At 43.7% G+C, this 15231-nt stretch overlaps 1 protein-coding gene across 1 annotated transcript in view; it reads right to left on the bottom strand.

Annotated features, from left to right (window-relative positions):
* The window catches only part of LOC142074786 (lipoxygenase homology domain-containing protein 1-like), a 77513-nt gene that overhangs the window by 30618 nt on the left and 31664 nt on the right, over window positions 1–15231 (bottom strand). Inside the window, exons 16-18 of the mRNA XM_075135662.1 lie at window positions 11863–12071; window positions 7006–7191; window positions 4118–4245 (exon numbers count right to left, since the gene is read on the bottom strand). Of these exons, the coding sequence (XP_074991763.1) occupies window positions 4118–4245; window positions 7006–7191; window positions 11863–12071 (523 nt within the window). The remainder of the gene's footprint in view (window positions 1–4117; window positions 4246–7005; window positions 7192–11862; window positions 12072–15231) is intronic.

The following is a 15231-nucleotide window of genomic DNA, read 5'->3' as shown; positions in this document are numbered from 1 at the left end:
AACAATAGAGACTCACAGTCAGGTTCCTGCACATCGCCTTCCTCCTGGCATCTGCCCACGTGCCTGCCCTTAGCCCATCCCAGCTAGAAGGCAAAGCAATTTTGCTTAATCTTCTTTCTCAGCACATAACTTTGCATTTGCCGCGGTGATAGACAGTTGTTGCAGCTCCGCTAAATATGGCGACCTGTTTGCAAGTCGGAGTCCAACACCTAAGTTTAGTAAGCGCAGGCAAATTGTGTCAGAGAGGAGTCCAAACCGACCGTCCCGCACTCCCCTCCTGAATTTTGGGGTATATGGATTTGCAAACTAGCTCCGTCTTTGGTAAGAACCAGGGTGGGTTTGTGTAACATTGCATGAAAGAACTTACCCTATGCTTGGCTGCTGTATATAGGCACAAGGATGTGTAGGAACTGCTCATGCATAGCAATCAGCAGAAAGCAGGAAAAAGGGAAAAACAGCTAACATATGCTTCTTGAAGAAGATATTACACTGGCTAGGGCTGCAGCTACCTTACCTCCCTCTTAGCATCAACGATGTTAGGAAGAAAGCCTTGCTCCAGTGAAAGCTCTGCCTCAGGCTAAATATTACTCTGTTACAGCAAGAGTATCTTCTAGATTTGCCCCCAAAATACTCTGGCAGACCTGCTGTGGGCTTGGAGATGGAAATTCAACCCTTGCTGAGTAGAAGAGCAGCCAAATCCAGGGGGTCTACCAAGCACCACCATGACCACTCTGCTGTTGAGGTTCCTCCTTCATGCAAACTTCTTGTGAGTGAGTTACCTGAGTCTGCTGAGAGCTTTGGAGAGAGCTCTGTGGGCATTACCATAACATAGACAATCCATAATGATGATATCTCGTTCCTGGCAATGTACTCAGCCTCCTACAGCTGTGCAGTGCCAGGATACAGAGAAAAAACCCATTTCTTTACCAACCTCTGCTCAGATTACACCCTGCAGCAGGAATGTGATTATCCTCACACCATTATCTGAGCCTGCCTAGCTGCAGATGTTAGCAATAGCGATTGGCTCCAGCCTCTCAGTTTTCATCCAGGCATTGCTTTCCCTGCACTCCCAGAGGCATTTGGACAGGGCGTTTTGGTCCCAGTCCATTTCCAGTTATTAAGGGTTATGTCTGCTCTTTGAAAAACTCCCCTCTCGTGTTATTTGTCTTTCTGTGGTACCGAATACTAAGACAGCCTGTCTCACTGTGAAAAAGAGAATGTGCTTTTGTGCCTGGACTGGATTGATTTCCACTTCTATTTAAGAAAAAGGTGTGACGCTTCCAGCCTGAATTATCCCATGATTCTATGATCAGTTTTCACTACAATCACTATTACCTACAAAGCTTCATAGAAGTCTCTCACTCTGCTCCTTTCCAGGCTGAGCAACTCTAAGCTAAACAATCTATTAGCAAAATAAACCATTATTTATCTTCAGTAAATGCCCTGTTTACAGATTGTAAGGCTGATACTCACCTGCTACTTCCAAGAAGTCATTGTACTAGAGGGAAACCACTGCTAAAGTGACAAACTGGGTGACCCAGGAGCTCTTTTCTATCCCTAATTTATATGAACATGAACACAAGCCTGAAAAAAAATGAGAAAAGAAGAAGTACCCAGACAAGCTGACTGCCGCTATTCCTTTTCCAGGACGCTGAAGCATTTATCTAAGGGATTTCATTAAGCTTTCCTACCCATGCCTGCACTTATAAATATTTCTATTGCCCAGAGGTCTTGGCAATAACAGTAATGTATCTAAAATTGCCTTAAATCTGCTGTAGGTTAGACAGACGGTTCTTCGTAATGCACTAAGCTGCTGTGAGTGAATTGGCAGTGGATGGCCCCAATAAAGATGAAGTGCCTTTTGGTTGCAGTGGCTCTCACCCATCCCTCGCTGCTGGCGCAAAGGCTGGTGAGATTTCCACGCGAAAGAAGAGCCGGGGGAGCCTGTGTTGTTAACAGCTGGATGGAAACTGGTGGGAGTGGTGTGGAAATAGACGGTATTTGTATTTGGGGACACACACGTCCTCTGCAGAAGGTGCTAATGAGATGACGAGAGCTCTGTACAGTTGGAGGTGCGATACAGAGCGCCTCCAGCTAGCAGAGATGTGCCAGTACATCCCCAAAGAACAGCACAGCATCCTGGGGATATTAACGTATTAATAGTCGAGTTCTACACGTCCTTCTTCTTTATACAGCCCCAAGGAGTTTTCATCACCTTTTGCAGACCTTCTACCAACAGAAGACCACCCAAGCAACTAATAACATACAAACTGTGTGGCCCTCCTTTATTGCATTTTCATATCCGTATAGCAGAGGTTACCTATCCCGCCCATATAGACCAATGTGATGGTTTTTTATAGGCCACATCATTTAGGGATGTCATTTGCCTGGCCAGCCTGAGCGAACTGCAATCCCTCTCTTGAGGGGTTGGAGATGTCTTGGTTCCTTTTAGAGATTTTTGGCTGATGTACCCTGATGTGAATTTTGCTTTACTTTTAAATAGAAACAGTCGTGGTCCATTTTCCCACCTACTAGAATCGAATGTTGGGCTTAAAATAGTGGAAGACAGATCAATTTGGGATTGCCTGGGGTCTTGGAAGGAGGATGTCACCGATAGTCAGACACGGTGGTAACCCAGGTGCATTGCCCCGCACGTTGGATGTCTCTCTGTGATGGGGAGCAGGGCCAAGAGCTACGTCTTTCTGCGTGACTCAGCGGTGTTTCTCATGGAGAGTTTATTCAGCAGCACCTCTGCTACATTTTTTTTCAGAGCAAACAAGGCTCGTGCTTGTTACTAACTAAACACAGGAAGGTTTCAAGCTTAGCTGAACATGCTTGCCCAGACACCCACTCTGCTATGACAGCTGCAAGTAAAACATCCCCTGAGCAAAAACTTCTATGCAGGGAGCCTTATCTTCAATTATCCAGCCCACATGTGATACGCAAAGCTGCGGCGGAGGAATCGCATCGCCAGGAGGCTGGGGGAAGAGTCCAGCATCACCTCATAAGCTGAGCTCGAACCGCGCGACCAAATGCTCCAGCCCTCCTGACACTCTGCAGATGCTTTCTACAGATCAGTAGTAGTCAATTAATTAAATTTAAGGCTGGTGAAGCCCATCTCTAAAAGCCGGTTAGTGCCATGTTCATTCTTGCCAAAGCTTTCAGTACTGAGGGAGGTGCTAGAAAGGAACAGAAAAGCTTGAGGAAATGGATCAGTGGCATGTGGGGTTTTTTTGGCTTACAGAAATGCTGGCGTCAGACTAGGATTACAGTGTTTGTTAGCTGTCTCTGCTGAAGAAAACACAAGATTCCAGCTTTTTAGTAAAATCCAAGCACGCAGCGCAGCACTCGGCGCAGCTCACGGCCCGTTTCCATCTCTCTGCACCATAAGGCCACATCTGGGCAGACAGATGTCATCGCATGTCCCTTTTGTGCCAGCTGCAGAGAAGCCAGCTCCAGTGCCAAAACCGCCTGGTTACATTAGCGTGGCACCGAGCCCAAGCTAAGAAGCCCACTTCTCAGCAGGGCCCTCAGCTTACCAGCTCAGGCCCTGGCAGCCCTCACACCGCTTCTGGACCAAGCTGGCTGACATCTGGCCAGCAAAGTAAACGGGAGGAGAGTCAGCACCTTCCCATCACAGGAACTTCCCAAAGCAGGAATGTGCATCTTGGTTTGTCTTTCTTTGCAGTTACTAATGCATTTCCATTAAATCATATTTACGTTAAATCACTTATTTTTCCACAAACGATGCATTTTGCAGAAATTGCACCTGTGGTTTTCATGCAATGTCCCCAGTTCTTCTTGGAGTTGGTGCAAGACTTCACAATTCATATTTTTGTTCTTAATGCTTATCTCTAAAGCCACTGAGGAACAGGTTAAACAAAACTTCTACAAATGACAAAGGATGGTTTCCCTGGCTACACCGTGCTCTCCTTTCCTCTGCTCTGCTAAATACACAATAACATTTACAAGGGGCCCAGTTCCGAATCTGCAAAGTCAATGGGAGTTTATCTGTGTTTCAATGGGAGCATGATCAAAGCCCCAAGTGCTTCTTAACTTGACACCAGAATCTGTTATCACTCCACTTCTAACCATAAAAATGACAAAGTTACTGTACCTGTCTCCATTCTTTTCCAGCTGCATCTCCTCAGTGTTCCCGTTGGATCCAAAGACAGTCATGAAGATACTGGCGTCGGTACCGCCGCTTTCGATGTCTCCAGTCACAACCGTGACTTCGTAGAGGATCTGGTGAGGATTTGAAACAATCAGAAGGTCTCATTCAAACAGCTGCCCTTAACCCACGCAAAAGCCTGGGCAAAAGGCTAGACAGGCTCTGCAGATCTGCTCCTTTGCCAGAAATCATTACAACATGGCTTCTTGGTTTCTCTCCGCACTGTGGTTCCCAGAGGCAAAGTTAAAGATTGAAACTTGCTACTGGACCTTACCCTTTGCTTCATCTATGACTTTTTCTGCAGATTTTCTCAGCCTAGATCGACTCAGAGAGAGACAGATTCATTATGACGGACACATGCTTGGGGAATGATGAAGACCTGGTAAACTGTTTCCCCATGGGAGTCACAACCCTCACGTCGGTGTGTGGGTCTCCAGCCCTCTGCCACTGGCATCTCCTCCTGACCACCTCCCAGCACTCCAGACCCCTGTACAGCACCAAACTTTTGCCATTTTTAGAAAACAGCTCCCAAACACACAATTGTTTCTTTCCCTTGACTGCAAAACATTTCCCCCAAGTGTTTGGTGTCCATCTGGGCAACATTTAGTCCAACATCACCGATAGTTTTGAAGTCTATACATCCAAACGTTCTCTACAGCAGAAAAATGCAGCTACCCTATCTGCCAATGCGACGCACACTGCTGCATCGAACGCAGTGTTCCCAGATCTCGTACTTTAAAGGTATGCCAAGTTTGAAAACATGTTTTGCATCATTTTCACCTTATTAGCCTAACTTTGTTCTTTTCTCCTGACATGTGAATAATAAGATTCAGAATAAAATATTTCAAAAGCATGCAAGTCCCAGTGGCTGTCAGTGGCATTAAGACTTTTAGGCCACGTAGATGCTTTCAAGATCGTACCTATGATAACAAGACCTCTGGATTTAAGAGGTGGAAGTATTTCAAGAAACAGCCCCAACAAAACATATTTCAAATAGAGCACTGCTAGGCAAGTTTTATTGGCCTGAATTGTGATTGCCGCATAAATAAACAGTGCAAAGGAATAACATCATAAAAAAATTTTCATGTTCGTTCAGTCTTGAGTAACCTGTCCATCACATATTCATCCACACACATTTTAAATCATAGCAAAACGTCATATTTGCTATACGTAGGAGAAGAAAAACTCTTTTACCAATGCATTAAGGTTTTTAATGACTGTAGTGGACATAGACTAGTTTCGCTATGTATGGGAAGGCAAATACTCCATTTGAAGCACAAAGAGGGAATATCAAGCCAAGAAGAAAATTAAATTGAAATGGGCACGTATGATTGTGCAAGAGTCAAGCAAAAGCAAAACAAAAAAACGTTAACTTTCCCAAAGACATTAAACGTATTAGTCGACTTTGAACTTTAAAAAAAAAATTAAACTCAGTTTCTAACTACAGCTATTTATGAGGGAACAGTCCCAAATTCCCTCAACTAGGAGACTGATCAGAAAGTCAAATGCATACTTCTGATTTCATGTCTCAAGCATCTCCTCTGATTTCCTTCAAACCTTTCAGCAAGTTTCTGGCCCAACATCATAGAAAAAAATTTAGTTAGATGTGTCTATTTTTGGCATGCTTATGAAAATAAATATTCAGAATTGGGTTTTTAAAGGAAGACTGAACATAAGTCTTCATTAACATCCACTTCAATCTACGGGCAAACCATCAGCTCACCGATAGGAGTTTGGAAACCTTATCCAGGAGGTTAAACAACTGATGGGAAGTTTTAAAGAGATTAGGTTTTAACCTTGACATTCAGTCAGTCATTTTAACCTTGGCATTCAGGAAGGATTTTTTCCCTCTTAGGTGAATTCTACCACTGAAACCTGCATTGAGTTGTTGAATCCTTCAGAGATGCTAAAAATGTTATCACGCTTTCGTGTGTCTGGGGAACAAGAAAGATTTCAGGAGAATATCTTTAGCTTGGGAATCAAGAGCAGCATAAAGAAAAATTAATGTACTATGAAAGTGTAACCTCACTGTAAATAGAAACACATCTATAGAGATTTTAAATTGCCATACAGGTATTAAAACAGTATTATTGTCCCATTCATCCAGACTGTTATTTCTGTTATAAATCTTACAACAAAAATCAGCATAGCTCAGCTTTCCAATTTGTAGTTGGTTGAAATATGGCATAGCACACATTACTTCAAATTTCATATATATGGATGAAGAGTCTATATAGTTTTTTCCTTGCTTATTAAACTTTAATCAGTTATTCATTTCAAAGATCAAGCTTACAAATGTCTCCATGTTTCAACAACTTCCAATTCTTATTAGTTTCTAACTGAATTCCGTTTCCCTATCCTGTGTTAGAAAAGCTGATATGTAGCCACACTATGCAGAGATTAAAATCCCTCCACTACTCTAAATTGATGAGTTGGAAGTATCTGCTCAAACAAAACACGATGGAGTTAGATTGCACCAAGGTGTTCACCTTGCAGCTGCCCCCAGTCTATGGTACCAGGTGATGCAGTGGGGGCTCCAGGTGCGGTGACAACATGAGGACATGCTGCTGAACTGTGTCCTACCTGCTCTGCCCTACCCTGTCCTTCTGCCCGTGCCATGACTGCATCTAGCCAGCATTACTGAACAGGGCTCTATGTGGTAATGATGCTAAACCATTCCTAAAGATTTTGCTAAAGAAATAACAAAGAAAACCCCTGCAAATAAAAGGCTCAAACCACAGGCAGAAGTCAAAGTACAAGAACTGCTGACACACAACCTATATCAGCACAGGTCCATGCAACAGCTAAAGATACAGGATGAGCCCAGAGCCTACCTTGAGGCCAATGTTAACACAGTCTGCATCCAGGATATTGAGGATTCGTGAGGTGAGTCCATCACCTTTGTCTCTGGCCAGCCAGCACTTACAGACAAAGTTATACATGACGCCTTTGGTGGGCACGACGATGGTAAGCTCTTCCACCAGCCAGCAGCTCTCAGGGGTAGCACCATCGTGGCCCACCTGTGAGAATCAGTGAGAAAACACCTGCTGGTTAAAGGGGATTTCTCTGGAGGAGAGACCCGGATTGGGTGTTTTAAACAGTGATGAAGGACTCAGAGTGTTGACTATATAAAGCATCACACAAACCACTTCCACAGTGGAATGGAGCGAGCTGTGAAATTGTTCGTGCCGTTGCTGCCCAACAGGCAAGACATCAGTGTACATGGTAGCTGATGTAGGCAAGAAAGCTCAGGTCATCTCCTGCTGAGCATGAGGGAAGGCAGGACACTGCCAGTCCTAAAAGTAAGCAAGGGGAACATGAAATAGGTAGACTGCACTGACCTACGTGAAAACATGTCCACTCTCTTGCTACTCTACCCCTGCTCCATTGACTTCTACCTGCTCGTTTGCTGATTTCTGCAGACCCATTTCTCCATCTTTCCCAGCCTTTCCACTGCTGTTGCAACACTCAGACGTGACTGTCCAAAGCTTCATAGCCAAGTTGAAAGACGCAGCTAGGCAAACACCCACATGCATTATTCAAGCTCTCCTTCCCTCACCAATCCACGTCTAAGTCAACTATATGTATCAGGCTGTTTCTCTTCTTCCCATCCTTAAACTGCAAAAGCTCTGTGTTTGTGTAGGAGCCAACAGATGGAGCTTACATCTGTAGCTGGTTGATTTTCAAGGATCACCTCCTCCAAGCTCAAGAATGGTGCACCCTGAAGAGCAGGAAGTCACACAAGACTGGCAGGAAGCCTCCCTGGATGAGCAAGGGGCTCCTGATAAAACTTAAATTGAAAAAGGAAGAATACTAGAGGTGGCAGCAGGGACAGGGGACCTGGAGAAATACCCAGGTATGCAGGGATGAGGCTAGGAAAGCCAAAGCCCACCTGGAGCTGAGTCTGGCCATGAAGAACAACAAGCAATGTTCCTATATGTATATCAGCAGCAAAGGGATGCTGATGGTGCAAACTTTTCTAGAAACTGCATGTGTCCTTCTTAAAGACTGTAGGCAATTCATCCCAGGGCAGACTTATAAGCATGATTATGTATCCCAGCTGATGTACGAACCTCAGTCAGCCAGCCATTCCAATGAGCTATACGTACATAAAAAGTTGAATAAAAGAGCTACCTACAGTTCATTATTTTCAGAGTGAGTGTTGTTTGTGTCATTACTAGGAAAATGAGGTCCTTAGCTCTCTCTGTTTTTGTTTTTAAATTATTAGGATATTTAGGGTTGCTCAGAAAATAATTTTTAATAACAGGTTCATCTAGGATGATATATCTGTCGTATCTTTTTTTCCCCTCAAACAAGTGATCTTTTTTATCTGTCTCAGCCATCACTGCTATTAGGAGTATTATTACTATACTGATGTCTGTGCAGCTGCAGAAAATTAGAGTTAACCACTAGGGAAATTCAAGTCTACAATAGATGCATTAATTCTCAGATTCCTGGGGTGTGAGGTGGATGGAATCATACTTGCCTTCCCATTCCCTCTCTGCCAGTTTGGCTGCCCTTCTCCAAACCCAAAGCTCCTCTGAGAGTCTGCACGCAGCCTCTCGAGACCTGTTGCAGGATGGTGCAGATGAGGCGGCGGGGAAAGTTCAGGGCAATGGTGAAGCAGGGACAGAGCAGCCGGAGGGAAAACCCCAATGAACTTATTAAAGACTGCTGCTCTTTTGGGTTCATTACAGCCACCTCCTAAAGCATCATTCCAAGACATGGCTAGGTACCAGATTTTCACAGCAATCTTCAACTCCTTTGGTATCAGTGACTGGCCAGAAGAAAGCATCCTGCACATCCAACTGCCTTGAAGAACCTGCTCACAAGCAGATTTCCAAGGGCTCCAAGAACAATGTTATAAAGTCTGGGACAAACACATCCAGTGCTGAGTCTTCCTTATGGCTGGTCTTTTAGAGCAGAGCACTGGGATTTGTCTTTCAATTCCAAGCAAATCTTTAGATCGACCATGCCAATACAGTGAAGGATCCAAAGCCATGGCCACACCAGCAGCGTAGCCTGGACGTGCATGCCAACATCATGACAAGTTTTTGGGCTGAGATGTTTGAACTAAGTTAGAATGACAGAATTGCAAAGGCAGCTAGTTCCTTGGGCTGTTTGAAAATCTTTGTAACTCATTCCCATTGTCCTTGAGGGACTGCTAAGTACTTCACATCACCAAGATTAAGATGCACAATTTGCACTGGGCAGCTCACAATGACATTGAAACCAAATGCAACAGCAGGGGAAAATGGGAGAGAATTTCAGTGGTAGGTAGAAGGAAAAGATGCCAAAAAATGGTATTTCTTGTTTATTCTGGAAGGTGCAGAGAATATTAGAGAGACCTGAGGGTCTTCAGGATCAAGTCCCTAGTCAGCGAGGGACTGGACTTGCAACACTTTACACTCCATCACACTTAACTCTGTGCTTGCGATGGAGAAAGGCTCTGAACCAGAAGTGGTTTAGAAATGCAGACCGATATGGGACTCTTCTGATCATACCTGTGTCTCTCTGCAGCAACAGCAATCTAGGAATAGAGATACTTTCATTCATTAGAAGAAGAAATATTAAAATTTGTTTTAAGAACACAGTATAAAATACCTATGCCCAATAATTTGTATTATTTATTTTCATGTCAGTGTGTCTATTAAAGTACACCAGTAGTAAATACTATATCTGTAGGCTTACAAGACAGGTATAAATGGGTCCCTTTAAAATTACTTCATGTTCCACTGTTTATGCTTTCAGTATAGTATACTTGCAGCAGGACAATAATACCAAAGTAAAAGTAGCATCACGCTGCAAATCTTACGATCCTACTAAATCCTGCAGTCTGCTGCCCGGGTTATACAGAGGGTTTCTGGAAACTTAATCCCCATGCTATGCTATTTTCACATGGTAACTCATATTCAGAACTTCTTGCCTTCTTCCAGAAGCAGCCAAATGCCAAATCTGAGAACGAACTGTTCCTCACTTTTCCCAAGTAGATAACTAGCAATTTTCTGCAATGTCCCTGAACACTGCAATTTTCTATGAGGAAAATATGGACTGATTCCATGGCAACCATGGCAGACTGGCACATCAATGTCATCACTGGGACATGGATCAACAAGAAGACATCTTCCAAGCAGAGAGCACTGCATGAAGGAAGGCAGAAGGCCAGGAGCAGATGGCTCCTCCAGCCACGAGCTGGGGGATCACAAACTAAAAGGGAAAAATGAGCAAGAGCTGAGGCAGCAGACTGGCGAGATTACTGAGAACAGGGGTGAAAGAGTGCAGAAGAACATCACCCAGCTTGAAAGCTGTATGTTATTTCTTTTTCTAACTCTCTGCGTTTCATTTGCAACCTTTTCTCTTCTTTCCCATTTGTAACCCTTTTCAAATTATTGCTTTTCCTTGCTTCCCTCTGTTTCCAAGTGTCTGCTCCTACTTTCTCCTATTCTCTGCCCCTTCCTCACCCTACTCACTGTCTTTTTTCCAGCACCCCTTTCTATTTCTGTCTTCATCCAGCTTTTTCTGTCTCTCTGACACTGAGGGGTTTTACTGGTTTTTTCCTCCCCCTCTGGCCCAGCCCATGGCTGTTCCCACGTGCACTCTCTGGAAGAGAAGGATTTATGTACTTGCTTCTCCTTCAAAGTTTGACCTAGAGATGGCTAGATAGAAAGTGCCACTAATACTCATAATAACCAGGCACTTGGAGCGCATTAAGAAAATGGCTTGATAATAAACTCAAATCTAGTACGGAGACTTCTCAAGGTGTCAGAATCCATTGCTTGGGTGAAAGCTAATGGGAGGGCTTCAGTCTATCAGCTGCTACAACAGGACGTACAACTGTAAAGATTTTTTAATTAGTTAGGATTTCTCTCTTTATATTTTTTTCACTCATCTCCCTCCAAATACACAAGCACGCCCATCAGCAGGTAGGTTTACTGCAACACAGGGCATGGGGTAAAAATAAAATTAAACAGGCTCTTGAAGTCCTGAGTTGCTGTGGGTTTCAGCACTCGGGGGGCTGGAGCAGGCTTTCAGGAGATGGAACTGCCATATGAAACAAGAATGATGTACACAAACACGCTGGAAGATTCATGTGAAGTTTAAGCTCAATGATGGAAAGTCTATGCAAATTCTGTCTCCCTGAGCCACAGCAGAAAAAATGGCTCCTGTACCAAAATCTATTTGTGCACGTTACTTTTGAACAATGATTAATTTTCTTCTCTAAGCCGGGGTCCTCCAAGCTGTGAAAACAATTTTCATGTTTAGCTAGAAAATTATACAAGATGTGTTTCTCACTGCAGGCACAATTTATGAAACGCAACTGGAAGTAGTGTAAAAATCAACTAGGAAAAAGCCTGATGGAGGATTGCATCCTGGGAACCTTCACTGCATCTGTCAATGACAAGGCTTGACTAGGAAAAAACGGTGCCAGAGACGGGACAAAACTGGGACATGTTACAACTTCCTTATAATTCAAAATTATCTTCTGCCTCCCAAGGATCTTGGTTTTGTGAGATGTAAAGCATACTTATTTTCAGGTTCAGACACATGTGAAATCTCATTAGCACATTCCTGTTTACATTCCTTTTAGACCCAAGTGCCTTTTCTTTACTGCTAAGAATAACAGGAACACGTGCTTTCTTTGGCCACGTATTTCATATGCCTCCAGTACTCGCGCTGCGTTCACAAAGTACCTCCACTTTTTTGATCTCCCCAACATCTAGGCCCCAAACAGAGAATTTCTCTACAGAGCCATCTGCAAACTCGTCTTTTCCTTCTGGGAGATCCAGCCACAGCCTCTCCGTCTGCACTTTCTGAGGACCCATGATGATGATGTACACTCGGCTGTCAGTGCTGGAGTCATATTCTGTGCCCGTCGTGACGGTGATGTGGTACGGGATCACTGCAACAAATAGAGGTTTAGTCATCAGAAAACCCACACGCATATGCATTTACACGAGATTTCAGAAAACCAGGGACTCATCCCATCAGAGGGAGCAGTTGCGCACGCTAAGTAGGTTCACATCCCATCAAACTCATTCGGAGAAGGGATAACACCATGCTGCGTTGGGTTACAAGTGTGCCTGGGAGACTACTTTCCCATACACGCTTGAGACTGAATTCTGTAAGGGTTAATTTCCCCAGACAACCCTACTGGCTGCAAGGAGCTTATAAGTCCAGATTTCTCCCTAACAGATGACAGAACAGCAAAGGGCTTGAACCGTTATTTACACCAAGAGACCTTCCTGAAGATGGGCCTGAGCACCTAAATCTTAAATAGGCTATTAGACCGAAACAATCTTATGCTCTCCGTTCAATAAAGGCAAATAAATCTATGCTGACTCCAAGGTAAACCATCGCTGACTGAATGTCCCAGTACAACTGCAAATGTTCTCCTTTGTGCTTCATTCAAGGATTGCTGTGATCTATGGGGCAGCTCAGGGTTCCAGCATCCCTTTGCAAATCCAGGCAGACTATGAATAATCCTTGTATTAAAGTAGGTCACTCAATAACTTTATACATTGAGTAATAATATTGGTTAGGGGAAAAACCTTCAGGCCAAGGCTTGGGACTTAGCAGGTTTTTCTGTGGTTTTCAGAAATTTCAGTTCGGGTGTTAAAAGGGAGGAAGTGCCAGACTGCTTTTCAAGTGCTTTCCAAAAGCTCATTTGGGTAAGCCGAGCGGGCGGTGCAGAATTAGACGCTGAATACTCATTTGATTTCTCAGAACATTCATGCAGGGCTGTTCAAACCATTCTGACAAGACTCAGAGCTCTGAAACTTGCCTTGTCACAGGCTCGAAACTCAGCCTGGCTTCATCATCGCTTTTTCGATTTTAAAAAAAAAGGTTTATAAACCTTGACAAAAAACTTGGTTGGCTTTCAAATCATCCGGGATTGACATTTAATTTTGCTTTATGATGACTAACAACATTTTTGGGATGGGGGTTGTACTAGAAACTCCCATCAAGCTCAGAATATGTGTGCAATATCAGGGAAGGCATGAATTCATGCTGACCAAATCTGTTCTTACCTCTGAACAGAGTAGAACCCAAAAAGATTCATTCAGCCCCAGTTTGGGGGTTTTGTGTACCAACACAAAATGAACTGATGATTAGGCAAGACTTATTCTCCCCTTTATGGTGTCATTTACATTTCAGTGTGCACATCAGCATAATGATATGCAATGCATTCTTCACAAAATAACCATTGGAGCTGCTGGTATTAACAGGAGAAAGGCAAGACAGATTTTATAAGAATATGTGGAGGGGTCATGTTTAGAACAGCTCCAGACTCCTCTTTTAAATAAAGTATATTTTGAATAGGGACAAAATTTTCTGTTATACAGTTTTTACCCTGTTCTCCTGTGACAAAGTTCACAGAACTACCAGCATTTCCAACTGATGTTGGAAAAAGCATCCTCAAGCCAAAGTACTTGAAACACCTATATAAAAAATGAGAACTAAGAGAAATTGTTATCATTTCCCACTTTAAAGAATGGATTCAGAGACATAGAGTAGATTGCTACCAGAGAGCAGGAAACACTGTTTGCTGTTCTTTCCTTTAAAAACTAGAAAAGTGATCCTTTAATTTGTTTATCTGCCCTCTCCATTGTCTCCCTCTTTCTCTGGGACTCCATCATTCTACTTCTTCAAACATGGGAGAATGCAAAACCTGAGGTACAAGGCCACAGCAGGACACCACAGGTGCTCCAGCCCATCTCCCCTTGCCCCCAGCTTCCTTGAGTCTCTGCCCAGAGTTCAGGCTGTTGGAGGGCGCGTGTCCCCCTCACAGGGGGTTGGGTTTCATTAGGGATGTAGACCACACCATCTCCAGCACTGCCTAGCATGGAGCAGGGTTCCCGGTTCAGGCTCAAGCAGGTTCCTAGTCAACAGGACCTTTCTCTGTGCTCCATCCTCACATCACCTCCTGCTCCTCAAAGGTATTCACCATCTTGAGCATGAGAGAGTCAAAACTGGGTTGCTCAAATTGTCACTCCTTTTCCCAGGCAACTCCCAATACCACTTCCCCTAATCAAGTAATTAACAGCTGGCTTTTTATCCAGCTCAGGAGGTGGCTGTCTGTCTCACACAGTCCATCTTATCTGACATTCCTTCAAGATGCAGTTTCCTTAATAAGGTCATGTCACTGCAACAGAGATAGTGGTGATGACAAGCTCCAGGACTCAGAGAAGAAAGACCACCCTGGCACAATGGGGATGATGGGAACTATCCTAGCTCTGCTGGAGATGGGTTCTCATGGGAGATGCTGATGTTTTACTCATTATTTGTGAAACTACATGGAATGCCAGCATGGCAGATGTTATCCATTGTCTCACCACAGAAGTAATATCAGAAGGAACATGGGAATCGCTTATTTTTCGTTTGAGCACAATATGGGATTATAAAAGAAGGGTTGCCCCAAGACACATGGGTTGTAGACCAGGTTAAGCAATGTGCAGCATTATGTCGGCTTCACAGCTTAAAGGCTTGGGACATGCAACCCAGGTACCACATTACAACAAGCTACTAGGAATCAGCTGAGCTGCAGTAACCATTTGTGTGAGTTCTCTTGGACCATGTCAGTGAAACCTATCTTAAACTCCTAAGCCAAATGACATCATTTTACACTTGGCTTACCATGGAAGTTTAAGATAAGTTGAATTATTTTGCACTTGCTGTGGACTAAGAGCCCATATACAGACAGTAACGGTGACTCAACTGCTGCCCAGTTACTTGTTACTACACTACGCAGGATCTTAACTATGCACCTAAAATCTTAATCTAAAGCTAAAAGACCCGATACAGAATGACAACGAACTGTAGGTGCAATGGACGACAGTGAACTGTAGGTGCAATTTAGATGAAAAGTCAATGGCCTGCAACACAGAGGTAGTTAATCAAAAGGTACATAAATACAGAGAAAAAAAGCCTGTGTGGTAATGAAGTTATAAAGAAATAGCGATGGACTGGGGAAGTTTTCCCCAGAGGTTAACATCAGCTGGTGGACACTGATCTTCCAGGCTTCCTTCACAGCCAGGACAGAAATAAAACCTGCGCAACTT

Source organism: Calonectris borealis, chromosome W, assembly GCF_964195595.1.
Source record: "Calonectris borealis chromosome W, bCalBor7.hap1.2, whole genome shotgun sequence".
Taxonomy (NCBI): Eukaryota; Metazoa; Chordata; class Aves; order Procellariiformes; family Procellariidae; genus Calonectris; species Calonectris borealis.
Note: the sequence above shows the minus strand (reverse complement) of the source record. Positions and strands in the feature narration are given on the sequence as shown.